Below are 19,788 nucleotides of genomic sequence, written 5' to 3'. Positions count from 1 at the left end.
GATAGTGTATAAGAGAGACCCCTCACTGGCTAGAGTGGATGATGATACACATCTACTCTGTTCCACGGTCATTCCAACAACTAAGGACCCTTTCCTCAGAGGTCTGTCTTGAGGACACTCCCGGCCACCTCTCCCTGCTAAATGTAGCCTTAGCACATTCTACCACTCTATTCTGGTACCCATTCACTGTGTTTATTGTCTGTCTCCTCCTTCTAGAATGCCAATGGCCTGAGGGCAGGGGGTTAAATTTATTCTTTTCAATGTAGACTCCTGAGCCCTTGGAACAATTACTAATAAATAATTGGTGTTCAATAAGCATCGATTGAATAAAAGCAGGAATGAACGAACAACAAAGATTATAATGCAATCTGAGAAAAATATTTATGAAATCTAACTTTATTTTATTTTATTTTTTATTGAATGATAGTAAAGCAAAGTTTATGGAGCCAATGGTACAAAGCTCCCAAAGTGGGGGAGGACTGGATTGCCCTGAACTCTGATTTTAAATGAAGACCGTAGATCATAAAATAAGCACATCACGATCTAACCACATGTTCAACCAACACGTACTAAATCCACCACGTGCCCTGGACTGTGCTAAACACAGATGGAACTTGAGTGAGATCATGGGTTGTTGCTGTTTTTTGTTTTGTTTAAATTTTAAAGGGGTTTTTGGTCTAGAGAGAAGACAGGTCTCTAACACCATAGTGGAAGAGTGTGAGGTAAGTGCCCACACAAAATTTATGAAGTGCTCATGGGGCCATGAAGCTGGGACTCTGGCGACAACAGTTCTCAAACATTGAGCCTCTAACATTGAGCTTCTGTGGCCAGGCACCCTGATAAGGTCTGCATATATGTCTTCTCTGGTAATCTTCACAACAGCACCATAGAAACTTCAGAGACAGAGAAGCTAAGGCACAGAGGTGTTAAGGAGCTCATCAGTTTAGGGTCTCAAAGTCAATCAGGGCAGAGATGGACTCCGAAGCCAAGCTGGTCTGCTTCCAGATCCTGTGTTCTTAGCCCTGGGCCACGTGCTTCCATCATATGGATGGGAAGTGGGAACTCAAGCACAGAATGAACAGAAGTTTGATGGGTCAGAAAAGAAAAGAAAATGCTAGAAGAAAACTTAGCTTAAAAATAGAGCATGGAGTGTGTATGAACTTTTCCAACCTTTTAAAATTCATGTGACTGTGTATTTATGCTATCATCATAAATGCCTAACATAATCTGGAACTTAAAAGTTTTCACTAGAAGCCTAATATTTAAAAAAAAAAAAATGATCTCGCTAAGTTCCCCGTTCTATTGTGAGGAAAAATTCATCTGGTGATATACTCAGCAAGATCTTTCTTCAGCTCACTGAACTTTTAGTATGCTCAGAAATGCATCCCCTTCTTTGCTGACTTAAGCACTGTTTTCTTTTCACCATGCCCCAAACGGTTCAAAGTCCATATTAAAACACAAGCGTTTTGCAACCTTTGCCAGTTGCAAGCCTAGCATGAATTCCCCAGCACTCTGTCCCCTCATCAACAAAGCTGGACACCATCTTAGCTTCCATACTATCTGAGTTTCCAAAAGGCTGTTATTTGAAACAATGGTAGGAACACATGTGGACACTTACTTTTCATTCTCACATCCTCAGTTCTTTTCCACTTCTTCCCTCTGTCTCCTTTTCCAACTTTTTCAAATTTAGTGGCACACGGCTCAGATGTCACCCATTCTATGAACCCCACCCCAAGTCAATCAGGAATAGAAATCTAACTGGAAAGAGCTTTGTGATTTAAAAAAAAAAAAAAAGTGTACGTGGGTGGCTTTGTTGGCTCCCATAACTGGAGGCCCAGGAGCCCAGGTTGGCTGAGCCAGGGCCTGAAATGATGTCATCTGAACTTTGCCTCTTTCGTCTTTCAACTTAGTTTCTCTTCTGCAGAGTAGCAGAAGTTCTGCCCCAGCAGACAGGCCTTGATCTACATTCTCCCAGCTCAGTAACCCCCATAGGGGCAGGGGAGGGGCACGAGACCACCTATAAATTCAGGACAGCGTTCTGTTTAGTCCAGCTTGGGTCTTGTACCCAGGACCATGGTGGGCATGAGAAGATAAATGATTGACAATCTGACCAGGATCAAATGAAGTGAGATGAGGGAGCTCCACCAAAATAAGTGGGGGTACTGGGAAGGCAAAGAAACGTACATGATGACAGAATTTGCATTACAGGATATCCCCAATTCTCCCCCTGCCTGTATATCTACACATATTTGTGATGTCACTTTACAGCTCCTCCAATCCAGAGACCAAAACCTATTTTCCCCTGAATCTGGGCTGGGCTTGTAATTTGGTTTGACCAGTGTGGGATGAAGTGAAAGTGAAGGTGTTTCAGTCCCAAGGCTTGGCCCTAAAAAGGCTTGAGTTTCCTTCCTCTATCTCTCTCTCCCTCCCTCTCCCCCTCCTCTGTACTGTTGTTGTCGGTCCACTTGTCCCAGCTGAGGGTCCAGATACGAGAGAGCCCTGCTAAGACCCACAAAGCCACCGACAGTCCACAGCTGACCAGACACATGAGTAAGCCTTGCTGAGCCCAGCTCCCATCAATACAACTGCCAGTCAACATAGCCCCAGAAACAAAAATAAATGTTCCTTGTTGTGTATACTCCTGTGGTTTTGTGGTTCTGCTATAACATTACTGTAGCAACAGATAACTGATACACTGTCTCTGTTCTCTGTCTCTGGCACAGCATTTTGCAGGCGGGTTAGGCAGTCCCCCTTCCCAGCCCTCACAGCCCTTAGTCAAACAGCCCACATTATACTGTTGCAATTTTTTATCCTGAATTATAATCATCTCTTGTAATTATTTGTTTCCGCGTCTATCTCTTTGCCAACAAACTCTGTGAAGGAAGGACTTTTTTTTTTTTTTTAATCTTTTTGAACCAAACATTTGGCACACGTTATGGTAAAGAACAGAAACTGGTTCAACATTCATAGGAATTCTGAGGATAAGGAATGCCACCAAAAAACTATTTGTGAAACCTCTGCTAAGTGCCCAGATCACTAGCCTGCTGGAGTATCTTTACTTATGTGTGGGGGCCATTTGTTTTTCCTTCTCTGTAAACTGTAAATTCATGATTTTGTCTTTCCATTGGGTTATTTCTTCTTGCTAGTTTGCAAACGATTTTTGGTAATATGTTCTGGGTAGGTATTCTTTACCATATCCGCACATTAAAAATATTTCCTCCTGGTCCATGAACTTTTCACTTCTCTTGTGCTTTCATTGGTGAGCTATTTTCTGAGATTTCCTGAGGTTTAACTTTTCAAACCTTCCTTTATATTTTGTGCTTTTTGTGCTTATTTAAGAATGTCTCCTTGGGGCACCTCGGTGGCTCAGTGGGTTAAAGCCTCTGCCTTCGGCTCAGGTCATGATCCCAGTGTTCTGGGATTGAGCCCAGCATCAGGCTCTCTGCTCAGCAGAGAGTCTGCTTCCCTCTCTCTCTCTCTCTGCCTGACTCTCTGCCTACTTGTGATCTTGTCTGTCAAATAAATAAAGTCTTAAAAAAAAAAAAAAAGAATGTCTCCTTATCCCAGGGTCATAAACATACCATCCTATATTGTCTGCTAAAAACTTGGGAGTTTTGTTTCTCATACTCTAGTCTTTAATGCATCTGGAGCTGAGTTTCATGTATGGTATAAGGTAGAGATTCAATTGCCCCAGTATCATTGAGTATTTATCCTTGCCCCCTCACTTGGGATGCCAGCTCAGAGCACATTTCTGCACGAGCAGGGTCTGTGTCAGGTACCTCTCTCTGGCTGTCCCAAGCTATTTGTTGATCCCTCACAAACACACTACCTCCCCGTATTTTTAGGATGAGTCACTCTACCTTACCTTTTTTTTTTTTTTTTTAAGATTTTTATTTATTTATTTGACAGAGAGTGAGAGAGAGATCACAGGTAGGCAGAGAGGCAGGCAGGGGTGTGGGAGGGGAGCAGGCTCCCTGCTGAGCAGAGAGCCCAAGGCAGGGCTCCATTCCAGGACCCTGAGACCATGACCTGGGCAGAAGGCTTAATTCACTGAGCCACCCAGGCACCCCTCCACCTTACTTTTTCTTCAGAATTGTTTTGGTTATTTCTCACTATTTTTCCATATATGCTTTATAGTTATCAAGTTGTAGGGACACACTCTTACACACTGGATTTGTCAGAATTTTGTTTGGAATTGCATTGTATTTCTAGGTTATTTGAGGAAGAATTTATGACTTTAAAAATAGAATCTTCTCCATGAACATGATGTGATTCACCATATATTAGATTTCATCTGCCCCCAAGATATACCCAAGAACCCAATAATTCTCACCAACTCAGCTGTATCAGCCGGGTCCAAGCCAACCGGGTAGCCTCCCTCCTGGCCTCTTTCTGTCTCATGACCTTTCCATACTGTACCCAGAGCCATTCTTTCCTTTCCTTTCCTTTTTTCTTTCTTTCTTTCTCCCTTCCTCTCTTTCTTCCTTTCTTATTTATTTTGTGATTTTATTTATTTGACAGAGAGAGAGACAGTGAGAGAAGGAACACAAGCAGGGGGAGTTCCCACTAAACAGGGAGCCCAATGCGGGGCTTGATCCCAGAGCCAGAATCCCGCGATCAGGACCAGAGCTGAAGGAGACGCCTAGAGCCATTCTTTCAAAGACCTAAGTCAGTTAGTGGCCCTTTAGCGCCTAAAATTTCCTTGTGGCACCAGTGGTGCCACACTCCACAATTTGGGAAACACGGCAAATGAGTGAGTGAATGGGTGGCTGCGGACTTTCTGCAAGATCCTGGTAATAAAGAAATGATCGAGTAGGGCGCAGTGCCCTCGGGGAAACCCAAACGGAAAACAATGGCGCTGGCCTGAGCAGAGAGGGCCTCACAAGGCAGCGAGGATGAAGTTGGGAGCTGACCCCGGAGACCGAGAGCGGGGAGGAGCCAGCAGCGAAAGCGCGGGCACGGGGGAGAGCGCGGGGCTCCACGCGGCCGCGCTCCCTGTGCACGGGGACGCGCTCCGAGGGCGCGCACCAGGCGGCGGCGGCGCGCAGGGCCGCTCTGGCTGGAGAAGCGCTTCCGGTGCCGGGGCAGGCGGCGCTTTTCGGGTGCTACAAGCAGCGCGCGCGGCGGGGAGCGGTGAGTGGCTGGCGGCGGCTCGGGCAGGGCTGGGTGGCGAGTGCGCAGGGAGCCCCGCGGAGGGGCGTGGGCCGGGGAGGGGGCGCGCGATCGCTGGCCTGCAGCGCGGAGAGCCCCCGTACTTCCCCGGGCGGGAGGTCGGGAGCCCCTGGCTGTGCCGGCGATTCCGGGGCCGAGGGGCTGGGGGTGGTCCCTGCACCTTAGGGACCCCTGCCCTCCCGCTGCCTGGTACCTTCCCCGCCTGCAGCAGCCTGACCTACCCCTGAGGTCCCCCTGAGCGACGTGATGGAGTGCGTCTCGCCCCGGACGGGAAGGGGCTCTACCCATCCACGCCGGCACGCGCCCTGCCACTCTGTGCCCGACTGCCGCGTGACGAAACTCCCCGCGGTGAGGCCACCCAAAATGGCTGCCGCGGGGACAGGCCACAGCGCTACGGGCTCGAGGGGTTGCCTGGTGACCGGGTGTTACCGACCCCCGTGTCCCCACATCCCTAGCCCTTGGCTTCTCCTGGTGCACAGCTGGGCTCCGGGGTCGGAGAGGAGACCACCTGGCCTCTGCCCTGGAACCCTCAATCTTTCAGGAAAGAGGTGAGAGAGTGGTCCTGGACCCGCCTTGCATCTCTCCATGCTCTCTTGATCTTTCCCACGTGTCACAGATCTCTAACCTTCCCAGAATGACAACCATGGCATCCACTAAGTGTATGTAGGTGACTTAGGTCCATTGACTTTTACATTCTTCCAATCCTGTGAGATTGTGGATTTTGCTTTTATGATCTCAATACAAAAGCTGGTGGTACTCAGAGAGGTTGAGTAACTTGCACAAGGTCACACAGTCGGCTGCCTGTAAGGCAAGGCCAAGTCTCAGCTTAAATGTTACTTGCTCAAAGATGCTTTTCCTTGACTGTGTTGTCTAAAACTGAGACCTCAGGCAGGCGTTTTTTGTTAGGCTACCCCTGTGTTCTTTTCTTAAATAGCATCTGTCATCAGTTGAAATTAACTATGTTTCCTTGCTGGTTTTTTTTTTCTCATCTCCTGACCAGGGCCTATTTTTGTCTTGCTCACCTATCCCTCCCTGCATCCAGCAATTGCTTGTACCTGGTAGACCCTCAATGAATATTTGTTGAGTATCTGAATGAAAATGCCTACTTCTGAGTGACTTCAGAGCTCAGGCGCTTAACCACTTCATGGACAACTGCCTTCTGAACACCCACTGCATTCTGTTCGTACTTTTCTCAAACTCATAATCCCTTCTTCTGCCTTGCCTTCTAGAGTTTGACTTGGGCGCCTCTTGATGTTCTCTTCCATTGCCTATCCCCAGTTTCCAGGCGTTGTAATAGGTGGGAACCGGGTATGTAAGTAAATAAGGAGGCTTTGTGGCTCTTATGGTGCTGGACCCAGACTTGACATACAAGATGTGTAAGAAGAGCAGGGGAGGATGAGTGGAGGCTCGACCAAGAAGTTCTGGGACCTAAGTAGGTCCTTTCTCCCTTTAGGATTGCAGGTATCTAGCTTGCAAAACAACAATTTGGAAGGAAAGATCTATCTGTTCCTCTCTAGCCTAGGCCTATGTATCATCGCTCCAGGTATGCGTTCAAGGTGTTTTAAGCCCATGGGCCTTCAGGACAAGAATATCTGTGGTTGTAGTTGTCAGAGAGGAACCCGTATAGCAAAGGCTGGTTGAACTTCAGGGTCAGTCAGATGTAGAATGCTTTTAATACTCTGTAGAAGTTTTATGAAATCTCATGTGGATGGGTCGAGAGCAGTGCCACCTAGGAGGAAGCATCCATCCCCCCCCCCCTTCTTTACTTCCTGGGGAGAAAGCTTAGAGGCTATCCAGAGCAGCAGTGACCCTAAGAGCCTGTCCATCATCCAAACTTTTTGCTGTCCAGTACCTTAGAATAAAATATGGCATCTATACCCGTCCTACTGTGCAAACAATGGTCAGATGTATTTAATTGAAGTATAGTCATGGGTGGAACCCACCTTTTATATGAGGTTAAAGGTAAGAAATCAGTATCAATAAGTCATAAAAAGGCTGACTTAGCTACCATGTGAAAAGTTGTTAAGTTAGAATAAGTATCAGACCTATGCATAAATATACAAAGTTCAAAGTTACCAAGTTTTAGTTAGCTATTACTTTGTCCCATGTTTTCAGAGACATTATATGTAACCTGATTTGACTCTTTCAAGTGGGTAGTAAAATAAATACTCAACTGAATGCATCCAAAATATTACAGTTTGGTAGTATTTTAACATTTTTAGAGGCTGATGCCACCATCTCAAGTAAAAAACCAATAGAATTTTTTTTTAAATGGTTGAGAACTTTACCCATTCTAAGTAAGTGATTAAGAAACCCACACCCAAAGTTGATTTAAGGCCCGGAGTATGGCTGATGATTGCACTGTCCCTGGGATGTTCTCAAGTTAATCCAAGAGTGGATCTGCATTGTGGGGTGGGAGACAGGGTGAGGAGGAAGCTGGCAGGGAGACAGGTAGAAGGCAGTAATTCTCCATGCTTTCTTGATTCTAGAAAAGCCCCCTGGAATAGAGGAGAGTGTGCAACAGAAAGCCACTGATGAGTGGAAATTCATTTTGAAGTAGTCTTGTTCTTTACCCAGGATTCAGCCTTCTGGTCTATAATTTGATCTCCTGTGTGGCCACACCCATGAGAAAGGAATGGGGTGTGTGGACAACCAGCCCAAAGCCAAACAAATTAGTAAATGGGCTTTTTAGGCTCCTCTGGTTAGGGTGATTACCCTTGGCAGCCGCATCACCCCTGGGCTCCCACGGGTCAGAAGCGTGACAGAAAGACAGACAAGCAGCACTTCTGGGCTCTGCTATCTTGGGGGTGATGCTTGATTTTTCTGAGCAGCTCTACAAATAAGCGGCATTTTCTTGGAGGACTGAAATAAGGATTTCGCATCTCATAATGCCTTAAAAGCCTAGTGTCTGGCACATAATGGGTGCTCAGTCCTGTCCCCCAGATAGTGACTTTGGCAGGCTGTTTTGCACCTGCCCAGCCCCAAGTAAGCAGACCAGGACCACCCGGCTTTCTTACCTCGTTCAAGCCTCTTTTAGAGTTGTGTTAGTCACCAGCAAGTTTCCAGTTTAATAATGTAATTTCCATTGTTAATTTTTAGCCAGGTTTAAAGGTCTTTGTTAGTAAGTCCCTGATGAAAAACACATTCTCTGTTAACTTGTTACCTGCAGAATTTTGAAAGAAAATTTTTTTGCCAATTTAAGTATTTTCTTGGCATGTAGCTGAAGGTTGGAAAACAAAGTTTATCTTGGAGAAAACTGATTTTTGTTGGACATTTCTGATCATCTTCTTCAGGCACCCAAGCTCCAGTCCTTTGCTCCCACAACCCCATCACCCCCCACCCCCCCCACACACACACCAGCAGCAACTGCATTTATGGGCAGGACTTCAGCCAGTGAGGACAGAGCTCCCATTCTTGGGAGACTGGCTTATTAGACGTGTGCCCTGCCTTTGTTTAGCATTTGACAGTTAATAAAGGTTTAAAAGCCATCTGGTACACCTCAGCTTACTAATCCTACCAACTCTGTGAGCCGACTCTTTCCTCCAGCTTGTAGATAAAAATACTGAGGCTCAGAGATGGGAAGTGACTCACTCGGTGACATGGCTCGAAAGGAAGTGACAGATCAGGACTCCAGTCCACACTGCGCTTGGTCCAGTCCAGTTCTGATTCCAAAGGTTGTCCGGGTAAGGTGCTCAGAGGGCCAGGCCACAGGGCAGGGAGCTAGCTTCAGCAGGAACCTGCCAGAAAGAACAGGCCAAGCCACCAGCCCAGAAGTCATTTAAATGTCCTCGCTAGTCCTGCAAGAGGCTCAGAGTCTTCCCTCAACCGGTCAGGCATTGGGTCATCTTTTGTGTATTATTTTTATGTTCTTTCCAGCATAATTTTCCCAAATTTACCTAATCAGAGGATACCGCCGGTGTACTTCTTAAAAATCTAACTCCTAAGCCTCACCACAGCTCTGCTGAATCAGACTCTCCAGGGAAATACTTCCCTTCACACAGTGGCACCCTTCCTCACTCGAGCAAGTTCGCTACCCACCCCTGGAAACTGAACTGTTGTAAGGGTTGGATGAGATGATAATACAAGGAAAGCTCTCGTATTGTTATTAAATTAGTGGTTATTATGAAGCAGTATCCTGATTTTATTGGTAAAGATCCAGGAACTTGGAGCCCTGGGCTCAGGTGTGCGAGACCACGGCATCATCGCTGGAGCTGGGATGTGAGCTCAGGCCTGCTGTCTCCACAGACACAGTCACCTGACCAGTACACACCGCTTCCCGCCTTCTCTCTGCCCAGGGATCCCCAGTTACAGTCCAGCTTGGATTCAGGAACGCAAGCTCAGCTCACAAGCTTGTTCAGTGAACTTACCTGGAAATGAAACTGATCACCATTGCCTTGCTGGTGCAGACTTCACCAGTCATGAGGCTTATGTGCGGTGGAGGGGGGCCTGGGCCTGGGAGTGAGCGGGTGTTCCTCACCCTTGCAGAGCTGTGTGCTGTGTGCTGACGGTGTGACGTCTAACCGACCAGGGAGGCAGAAATGCCCTCCCAGAGATGTTCAAGAAGATGGTGATGTAGTTTAAATAATGCCCTGGGGAAAGATGGAGTTCATTAACATTGCCAGCCGGCCTGTAATAGGTCATGCCTCATAAGTGGAAGGTATTTGTCATGGCACTCATTTGGGCTTTAAAAGTTTATTAACTTGGAACAGAAAAAAAAAAAAGTTTATTAACTTGGGGCACCTGGGTGGCTCAGTGGGTTAAGCCTCTGCCTTCAGCTCAGATTACGGTCTCAGGGTCCTGGGATTGAGCCCCGCATCAGGCTCTCTGCTCAGTGGGGAGCCTGCTTCCTCCTCTCTCTCTGCCTGCCTCTCTGACTGCTTGTGATCTGTCTGTCAAATAAATAAAGGATTTTTCCTTTAAAAAAAAAAGTTTTTAAACTTGGAGTACATGGTGGTGCAGTTGGTTGAGAGGCCAACTGTGGTTTCAACTCAGGTCATGATCTCTGGCTCATGAGACTGAGCCCCAAGTTCAGCTCTGCACTCAGCGTGGACTTGCTTGGGAGTATCTCTCCCTTTGCCCCATTGCCTGCTATGTCTCTCCGTTGCCTGCTATGTCTCTCTCTCTAAAAATAAATCTTTTTTTAAAAAAGATTTTATTTATTTATCTGAAAGAGAGAGCGAGCAAACACGCAGGGGGCAGCAGCGGGAAAGGGAGAGTCTGCTCAGCAGGGAGCCTGACACGGGGCTCAATCCCAGGACCTCAGGATCATGACCAGAGTGGAGAGCAGTTGCTCAACCAACTGAGCCATCCAAGTGCCCCTAAAAATAAAACCTTAAAAAAAAAAAAAAAAAAAAAGCTTATAAACTCCGCAACTTGGCTATTAACAGATTTCAGAGCAGGCTTACTCCATTGAAATAATGGTTATTTTGAAAAGTGTATAGATTTAGGGGCGCCTGGGTGGCTCAGTGGGTTAAGCCTCTGCCTTCAGCCCAGGTCATGATCCCAGGGTCCTGGGATCGAGCCCCACATTGGGCTCTCTCCTTGGCGGGGAGCCTGCTTCTCCCTCTCTCTCTGCCTGCCTCTCTGCCTACTTGTGACTTCTCTGTCTCTCTCTGTCAAATAAACAAATAAAATCTTTAAAAAAAAAAGAAAAGTGTATAGATTTGGATACAGGAGTCATTCAACAAGATCAGTGATCTGGTAACTCAGTTGAAGCCTTTATCAGCAGAGCTAAGTGATGGCCATACCCAGTAAGCTCTATGTGTGAAGCATGTCTACAAGTTTTTCTGGGGAAATTTAGGTTGCATTCATTAAAATGTTTTGGTTTTTTTTTTTTTTTTTCAATTTACGGTTTACTGTATGTGGGGTCTTTCCAAACCCAGGATCAAGTTAGTGCTGGGTGCAAGAGAGGCCCTCAGTGAATACTGAATGCATAAAATAACTTTGTGAATGAATGAATGAACATAAAGACCTGGAGAAATTTATTTTGATGAGGCTCTCTGAGACTATATTTCTTAAAACCTTAGCCAGGATATTGAATTTGAAGCTATTTTCCTCCGAAGAGATTATTTCTGTCCCCTTTCTGGGGTCAATTAGTGAATCAACATATATAATATATAAAATAATCTCTTTAGAAGTGACTCATTTAAATGCAGTCTAATCCTCTAATGGTTAATGGTCCCAGATAACCACGTCCTGAGTTCATTGTAAGTGATTTTGTCTTTAAGTGATAAAGCCTTGACTACCTTCTGATAGCGAAGTGATGTCAGCCAACCACAGAAAACTTTTTAAAAGCTCACTGTTTTTTTTTTCTCCTACAAAGAATATTTTAATACCTTTAAAATACAATTTTTTCTTTAAAATTACTCATGGAAAAGATTCTTAAGTCTGGATTAACAGCTCAACTGGTGAAACTTCAGGAGACTTCTTACAGCTATGTAAGTATACAAGGAGGTCCTCTTCAGCAGCCATCTCCCTGTCAGGTCTCTGTTCTGGACTCTTAACAGCCTCTGTCTCCCTCAGCTCCCCTATTCCACCTGTTCAGGTCTTGAAAGCTCAATCTGTTGAACGTCAGACATGTGCCAAGATGATGTGGTGTAAACCATCACATTTGGCTGTTGACCATCTGCAGTTATCAAACCCGCTGGTAACTGGCTCGTAAGTTCCTGCTGGGCAAGTTCTTCACTGAGTGCCCCCCCCCCCACCGTGGCTGTGACGTTCTGCCCCTCCTGTCTCTCTCTTCGTGGCCTCTCCGAATTCTGCAGTTGCGCACAACCGTCGAAGCCTCAGGTAGACACACAAAGGGAGAAGCCTCCCCACTGGTGTCTTCTGATTCTCGATGTGGCATCTTTCACTTGCTTCTGGTGTGATAAAACCACTCAACTCACACATTCTTGAGCACATTCCTTGGTGTCCTGTGCAGTCTGTCCCTTTGAGGTATGGCATTTTCCCTTTCCCATGCTACTGCTACAATCCAAAGGGATATATGTTCTTCTCTGAGACTTTTTGTTTGTTTGTTTGGGGTGGTGGGGGGAAGAGACCATGAGCGACAAGAGGGGCAGAGGGAGTGGGAGAGAGAGAATCTTAAGCAGACTCCACACCCAGCATGGAGCCCAACACGGGCTCATCTCACCACCCTGAGATCATGACATAAGCCAAAATTAACCGACTGAGCCACCCAGGCACCCCTCTCTGAAACCTTCTTTTGAGCCATACTAGTTCTTGTTCATTCCTGCTGTCCCCAATATCATCATAAAGTTGTACAACATAATGACTTCATCCAGTGTTCTCTGCAGAAATTCCTAGTTGCTGAGTACCTGTTATAAAGCTGCCAGAACCATGTGCTCAGCTGTGTTTGAGAACAACTCCCCAGGAAGGTATCTGATCTTTGACCAGGTCCACCCTGGGTGGGGAAGGTGAAGGAACAAAGCCCAGGAACCATGAACCTCCAGAGGGCGGTGCCCGGTTGAACCAGACTGCAAGGAAACCAAACTGGTTCCTTTCTATCCCACCCCTGGGGACTTGGGTTCCTCCCCACAGAGGTGCCCAAGGTGGCTTTAGCATCCCCAACCCTCTGACTCAAACAGCTGCTCCCAGTATGCAGGGACCAGTGCTGCCCACCAGCCAGTGGGTGCCCAGGACACGGTGGTTTGACCAAGCAGTGACGCCCTTGGCCCAGCCAGCGGATGGAAAGGGGGCATGTCCACGGGACCCCCTGCCACGTGGTGGCAAAGTCCCAATGCAGACACATTCCCCCTGGAGGTGGTTGCGGCATCAGAGGCCCAGGTACAAAATACAGCACTTCTGCGGTGCTAATGAGAGGGGTCCCCAGCAGCACCTCAGTGCCCCCTCCCCCAGCACCCTGACTCAATGCACCAAGAGCTATTGCTTAGCCCTCAGAGCACCCAAACCTGGGGCGGGGGGGGCCAGGGGGTAGATGACTGCTGCAGGGCCATGGGGGGACCACTCCTGGCCCCACAGTTTAATGTGGAATAGAACATAGATTTTTAAAACGAAAAAAAAATGAAAGTAGGCCTCTTGATTATAGAAACTGGTTGATTTATTTAGAGTTGAGAAAGTGAATTGTGCTTGAAGGTTCATGCATGAAAAGGTTTGTCTAACTGAAACATGGGAGTTGCAGTTAATAATTAAAATTTTACCTGGATTGAGATCAGCTGTCCTTGTAAGAATGTTAATATGGAATCCCCTGATTAGGCTTTTTTATTTTTTTTTTGCAATATGTAGGGGCAGAGACAGGTTATCAAGGCTAGCTAGTCTTCTTATGCCAATATATAGTGCTATTTGAAATCCTTTCTAAGTAGGGAAAATAGTGCGGTATTAGTTTCCTATTGCTGCTGTAACAAATAACCACAAAGTTAGTGGTTGTAAAATAACACATCATCTTACAGTTCTGGAGACTGGAAGTCGAAAATGAGCCTGTGTGCCTTCTGGAGGCTCTTTGCCTTTTCCAGCTTCGAGAGTCTGCTCACATTCCTTGCCTTACCACCCCATATCACCCCAATCTCTGCTTATCTCACTGCTGTTCCTCCGACTCTGCCTCTCCTGCCCTCCTCTTGCGATCGCAGGGGCTCTTGCGATCACATCAGGCCCACCTGAATAAGCCAGGCTAGTTTCCCAGTCTCAAGATCTGTAACTTAATCACACCAGCAAAGTCCCTTTACCACAGAAGATAACATATTCACAGTGTGTGGGGCTAGGATGCGCACATCTTGGGGAAGGGGCATACAAGGCCCATCGCCATAAGCTTTCAGTGTTGGGATTTGGTGGGCGTGGCCTGGAGTCCAAAGTTCAGCCTCCTTCCTTTCTTGCTGGGTAGGTAAGGGTTCCTTGGGAGCAAAATCTCGGATTCTGACCTACCTCTGCCATGAAATGTGGATAGTGTTCAGAGGGCCCACTGTTGTTGAGAGCTGGGATGGAATGTTCTGCCACAGGCACATAGTAAAGGCTTGCACTCTCAGACAAGCATCTATCCCAGTTCCTCGCCTGTAACACAAACTCCAAGCATTCCCCACCTCTCCCTTTTTCCTTTGCCTGTTAAAGACTTCATGAGGCCTTCACAGCCCTCTTGCTCACGTGCTCCCGAGTCGCCCCAAGCTCCCAGTCGTGCAGAACTTCACAGCGTCAGCACAGCATCAGTAGGAACGTTTGCCTTTAGAGGAATGAGGAGGGCCTCAAAGAGACCAGTTCTGTTCAGGTATTGATTGGTACACTTGGAGGGGAACATAGCTCACAGAGAGTGGTAGAGGAGAAGGAGGGAGCTGGCACACCCGTGCCCAGGAGTGCAGCCCCACTCTGGACCTGCAGCTCTTCTAATGGCACTGGCACCACTCGCGCAACCTGGACAGGTTATCTCCCTCTCCCTGCACCCCTCCTCCCGGGCCTCTGTTTTCTCTTCTGTATGGTACAATTAAAAGCCGTGGGTCTTTTTAAAAGATCCTATCCAGCTCTTGTGCAATTAGGATGTTTTGATTTTATAAAGTAACCAGTTCCGTCAGGTCATGTTTGTGGCAATGTGACCTAAATGTTGCTTTCTATTTCAGAAATTGGAGATGGTCTGTTATGGTTTGTTAGATGATGTATGTTAGGCATAAAGGACAAATAGTGATGCGGAGGGTTGTACTTGCAGGAGAGAAAGAGTACTGAGCCCTCGCTTTTATGAGAGCCGTCTGTATCAGATATCTACCAGGGAACGTAGCGGCGGTTCGGGCCTGAGGGACGGCATAGGCAGCACAGAGAAACACCGGGAAGGAAGCCGCCCCAGCTGCATGTGTGGCCACAGCCTGGTGCCCAGACTGCTGGAGGGCCGGACCAGAGCGCCGGCACTGTCCCACGGCCGGCCGGCGTCATGCTGGGCCTGCGGAATCTGCATCTCAAGGCAGGAGATAGTAATTGTCTTTGCAGGGATGAACAGTTCCCCAGGGAGGACGTTTGATGTGTGTGTGCAGTCTCTCCCTGCTTGCTGCACTCATGGCTCAGAATTCTTAGAACTTGCAAAGACGACCGTCTTTGTCCCCCTCCCGTAGACTGGCCCCTCAGGGTTGTATGCTCCTCTCCTCACCATTCCACCAGGGGGTGTCGCCACCTACCAAGGTGTTCTTCCTTTGGGCCAGTTGGTGTCTTGCAGGACACCGTGCTCTCCTTGCTTTTTCTCCCACTGGTCACTCGTCGTCAGCCTCCTTTGCTGTAACCCCATCCGCTGAATCCCCTCCATGCCTGGGGGGCACTGAGGCATCTCAGCAAGGTGCTGGGTCTCTGCTGACACCTCTACAAACTTCTGCTGCTCTCCTGGATGTGAATTGGAGTTTTTGTTTTTGCTTTATTGCATGTTTTATAAGTAACACATGTGATATAGTCTAATACAAAGTTTAGACATTTCTTATACGATGGCACAGCTCTCTGAGGTCCATTATATTTCTTGCAACCTTGGGCTTCCTGCCCATGATGGGGATGTGTCCTAATTTGAGATTTAGATGTTTCTGTCACCACAGCTCAGTCAGCCAGAGCCCAGCGGGGACAAACCTGTAGGCCGACAGAGTCACGCTCACTGGCTTCCTACTTCGAGAGAGACCACATATCAGAGGAACAGAGTGTGCCTCACCAACAAGGGAGGGGCTAGAGCTTTTGGAGCATCTTGGGGAGCGGTGGACGATCAGCGAAGCTTAGTGAAGTCCTATTCTGATTGGCTCCGACCAGGGCTGGGTGTTAAGGTCTAGACTGACGTGGCCCCACCTCCCCATTTCCTTGGAAAGTACAAAGTTAAGAGAAACGTGGAATGCCGCGTCCAGAAACTCCCTCATCTGAGACTCCATACCTACGCAGGAAATCCAGACTCCTTTTCATTGTCCAGAGTGAGATGTTTCATTCTTTCTGTTTCCATTTCAAGTAGCAAAGTTCCTAACAGTGTGGGATTATAGAAGAAACAATGTCTCAGTGAGATCAGAAAGCCTTAGTCATTCAAAGAAGGGCAGTGTTAGGACACTTCATCGCTGTGACCTTGGGAGAAGTACGGCTTCCTGTTAACCTTGCACCTGACTTTGTGCTTATTTTTCCAGCTGGCTTTGCAAGTAGCGGGGCCGATTTTTACTTTCTCCATCTCACTAACCAGGTGTCTCACGGGCACTGGATTCCTCCCACCCGTTGTCCTCACATGCTCGATTTTGACCCAGTGGGCTAGGATACATATTAGTTTGAGACTTTGATGAAGTATAAATGACCAAAGTGCTTAGCATCTGCACTTGGCATCGTAAGGTACCTAAGAACTTGAGAAGCACTAAAAAATAACTTAGTGGAAAATGACCTGGAAAAGAAAGCTGCTATTTGAACTGATATTAGAAACGTAGGGAAGGGAAGCAGGAATAACAAAAGAAAAGCAGTGGTTTGAAGCCTTCATAGGGACTCGGTCCTTCAGTCTCCTTAATGTCACACCGAGAGATCTGGTCTAAGGAGATCACCGGCTTTGAGGGAGAAGATCATAGACAAGGATACATTATTTATCATGGTGAAAAACTGAAAATAATTTAGACATTAAAGGTGTTGTTATATACCTAAAATGAGTATTTAGTGCCATGGGAAAGAACATGAAGTAGGCGCCAAAGGAAAAAAAAAAAGAAAAATCAGGAAATTAAAATACAAAGTATGATATCAACTTTATTTTTTTATTTAGATGCTATGTATAGAAAATGTCTGCAAGGAATCACCAAAACATAAAGGACAGTTATCTCAGTGTGGCTAACTTATCAAAGATTCTGTTTCTTTATTCTATATTTTCTACAATAAACTTATATTATTCAGAGCATTACCATAAGCATGCATTACAATAATACAGTGCAGTTCTAAAAATAAGTGTATCACTCAGAGAAATAAATTAGTTACTTTTAGGAAAAGAGTGATGGTTCTTAGCTGTAAAATAGGTATTATATGAGGGAGATTTTAGGCTACAGTGTTACTCGTATTCATGGGCTTGTCAGAGTGTGTTTTTCCCACCTTGTCCCTGTTAGATTGAGGGACATAACTTTTTGCGTTTTTGATTGGTGGTTTATATACTGAACAGGCTGACTGAATCTGAGTCTTTTTCTAATTGTAGTATTTTTAGCATGTAACCCTTTTTTGCATAATTAGTCACTTCTATCAGTAGAAGTAACAAATTTAGTAGACCAGAATGTAGTAGTAGCTTGGCATTGGTTGTTAGGCCCAGAAAAGGGATTTCAAACTTTAAACCCTATTACTACTGATGTTATTTTTAACTTTTTCTATTTCTACTTTTTCTGGAGTATTTCTAGGCTCCCAAAAGTTAAAGAATGATTAAATACTATGTATCTATCAGGAGAAGTATATGAGAAATTATTGAAATTTGGTTACGATCCATTGGGATATATGGACAAAGGAAGTTTAGGATTTAGATGGTCTTTCTGCCACTTATAGCAAAGTTATTTTTATAAAGAGGAATGTACATAAGTCTTTATCTGGAAATAAATGTGACTATAGAGTTTCTAAAATGTGAAGCAACACTGTTAAGTCTTCAGTAGACTTGTCTTTTGACCCTCTAGAGTCCAGGACTATGTCTGGAGAACTTCCACCGAACATTAACATCAAGGAACCTCGATGGGATCAAAGCACCTTTGTTGGACGAGCCAATCATTTTTTCACTGTGACAGATCCCAGGAATATCCTGTTAACCAACGAACAACTAGAGAATGCAAGAAAAATAGTGCATGATTACAGGTAACCTTCATGATTATGCTTTTTTGATTAATACGGTAATAGGTCATCATGTTAGCCTGTTTTCTTTTAAACCTTCACTTAGTGATTTTACAACTTTTCTTTTTTTTTTTTTTTTTTTTTTTTGCAATGGAATCGTCTTTACCCGCCCCCCTCCAAAAAAAGAGGAAATAGGAAGGCATGTTTTAATCCCCAGAGGCTGAGCCTTAGTGCAGATATCCAGTGTTCACAGTGACCTGAAAATAAGACAGCCATCCCTCCAGCTCCTAGGTACCAATCCATAAGGTCCCCTTTCCCAGCACTCTGCCTCCTACTCTCTAGTTCATCCCTGTATTCATAGCCCACCCCCTCTGCATGCATCTTTCTGTCCCCAGATGGAGAGAGCACCATGCAAAAAGCAGGTGGTTAGAATTAGAGTACGTTGGTTGCTTCTGAAATTAAGCCTCAGTGAACGAACCTTGCCGGGAGGGACTTGGACGGAAAGATGCTGTAGCAGGTTTGTAGGTTTGGGCTGCGGTTCATGGATTCAAAGAGCCAGTTGTGACATCAGAGAAGAGCGGTGCTCTAATCCGGCAGTGGTCACAACTGTCTCCATAAAAGACCACATGAGAAATATGTTAGGCTTTGTGAGCCACAGAGGGTTTCTGCCGCATAGTTTTCTCAGCTTTTTATTTTTGTTTTGGGTGTTTTTTTTAATTTTATATTTTTAAAAATACAATCTTTTAAAAAATTAAAAGCCACTCTTAGCAGGTGAGGCAGACAGGCCACAGACAGTAATTTACAGACTCCTGCTCTAGGGGGAGTCAGCCAGAAGCTGAGATCTGGAGCAGTGGGCGCTACGCCACCCAAACATGCCATGAGCGGCACCCACAGGCAGGTGTTTGATGGTCACGTGGGTGGTCAGGGAAGGAAGCAGGGCAGTCTACAGATTTCGTTATCAGACACTAAGGCTGGCCAGATCTTAGCCCGTACCAGCGCATCAAGAGAAAAGAGCCGAGCAGCAGAACATCTTGGAACCTTATGCCAAAGTACCAAAGAACAGACAGAGGAAGAGCAGAAGCACACGTCAGGAATTCGGGAAGGGAGGTGTTCTGTGAATCTGGAACAAAAGCCATAAAGCAGAGAGGTGCAGAAGAAAAGACAGAGGAGTTGAAAAGAAGACGTAAAAGCATTGCAAAGGAGCTAACACTGTGAGAGCAAAACAGGGGCAGTGGGAGGCATGAATTACAGCGCTGGCTTGGTGAAAAAGGAGCAACAAAGACGTGGAGAGTAAACCCCAGACACTCCTCCAGCGGGGGAGAGCAGAGGTTGGCATGCTTTCCCCGCAGAGGGCCAGGGGGCGCTGTTCTCAGCTTTGCAGGCCGTACATTCTCTCGTGCATATCCTTGTTTTTGCTGTTTTTACAACCCCCTAAAATTGTAAAAACCATTTTTAGCACACAAGTCATTCAGAAACAGTCCATGGGCTATATAGTTTGTCAGTTCCCGATAACAGATGGGAAGGTGGAAGCAGATTAGGGGTTTCCAAGAAAGGGGGGAAAGCCTCCAGAGGAGCCTGTTTTGGGGAAGATGAAAATATTCCATACCATGACTCTGGAGGTGGCTGCACCACTCTACCTTTTCCAGAACTCACCAAGTCATCCACTTAAAATGGGTGACTTTTACTGCAATTAAATTATACCTTGGTAAAGCCGATTTAATTTTTTGAAAAAGGAGATGCTTCCCAATTAATTTGCCGCACTGATACTGTAAATGACAGAAGTTCACTGAAAGAGTACAGTGGCCCATCTTGCAAATTAATAATGTAAAAATCCAGAATAAAATACAAGCATATCAAATCCAGCCTTTCATGAAAGTGTGAACAAGTAGGATTTATTCC

At 46.0% G+C, this 19,788-nt stretch overlaps 1 protein-coding gene and 1 long non-coding RNA gene across 8 annotated transcripts in view; one reads left to right on the top strand and one right to left on the bottom strand.

The window, feature by feature from the left end:
- The first annotated feature begins 4,934 nt into the window (after nucleotides 1-4,934).
- SFXN1 (sideroflexin 1) overlaps nucleotides 4,935-19,788 on the top strand; it is a 37,679-nt gene continuing 22,825 nt past the window's right edge. Inside the window, exons 1-2 of one of the 6 annotated variants that reach the window (XM_082723209.1) lie at nucleotides 4,935-5,133; nucleotides 17,739-17,913. In XM_082723209.1, coding sequence (XP_082579335.1) covers nucleotides 17,750-17,913 — 164 coding nt within the window. In that variant the 5' untranslated portion in view covers nucleotides 4,935-5,133; nucleotides 17,739-17,749. The other 5 variants (XM_082723208.1, XM_082723210.1, XM_082723211.1 and 2 more) reach the window with 5 other exon arrangements.
- On the bottom strand, nucleotides 5,719-13,058 carry LOC309860766. Of its 2 annotated transcripts, none has more exons than XR_014309614.1 (4): nucleotides 9,540-13,058; nucleotides 8,764-8,909; nucleotides 8,190-8,301; nucleotides 5,719-7,670 (listed from the first exon to the last, which is right to left on the bottom strand). It is a non-coding gene; the product is annotated as an uncharacterized lncRNA (long non-coding RNA). The 2 variants fall into 2 exon arrangements; XR_014309615.1 differs by having other exon boundaries at nucleotides 8,190-8,335; nucleotides 9,540-13,057.

Source organism: Mustela nivalis (genome assembly GCF_964662115.1).
Source record: "Mustela nivalis genome assembly, chromosome: 3".
In the NCBI taxonomy this organism is placed as follows: domain Eukaryota; kingdom Metazoa; phylum Chordata; class Mammalia; order Carnivora; family Mustelidae; genus Mustela; species Mustela nivalis.
This window is presented reverse-complemented; position numbering and strand designations above follow the sequence as displayed.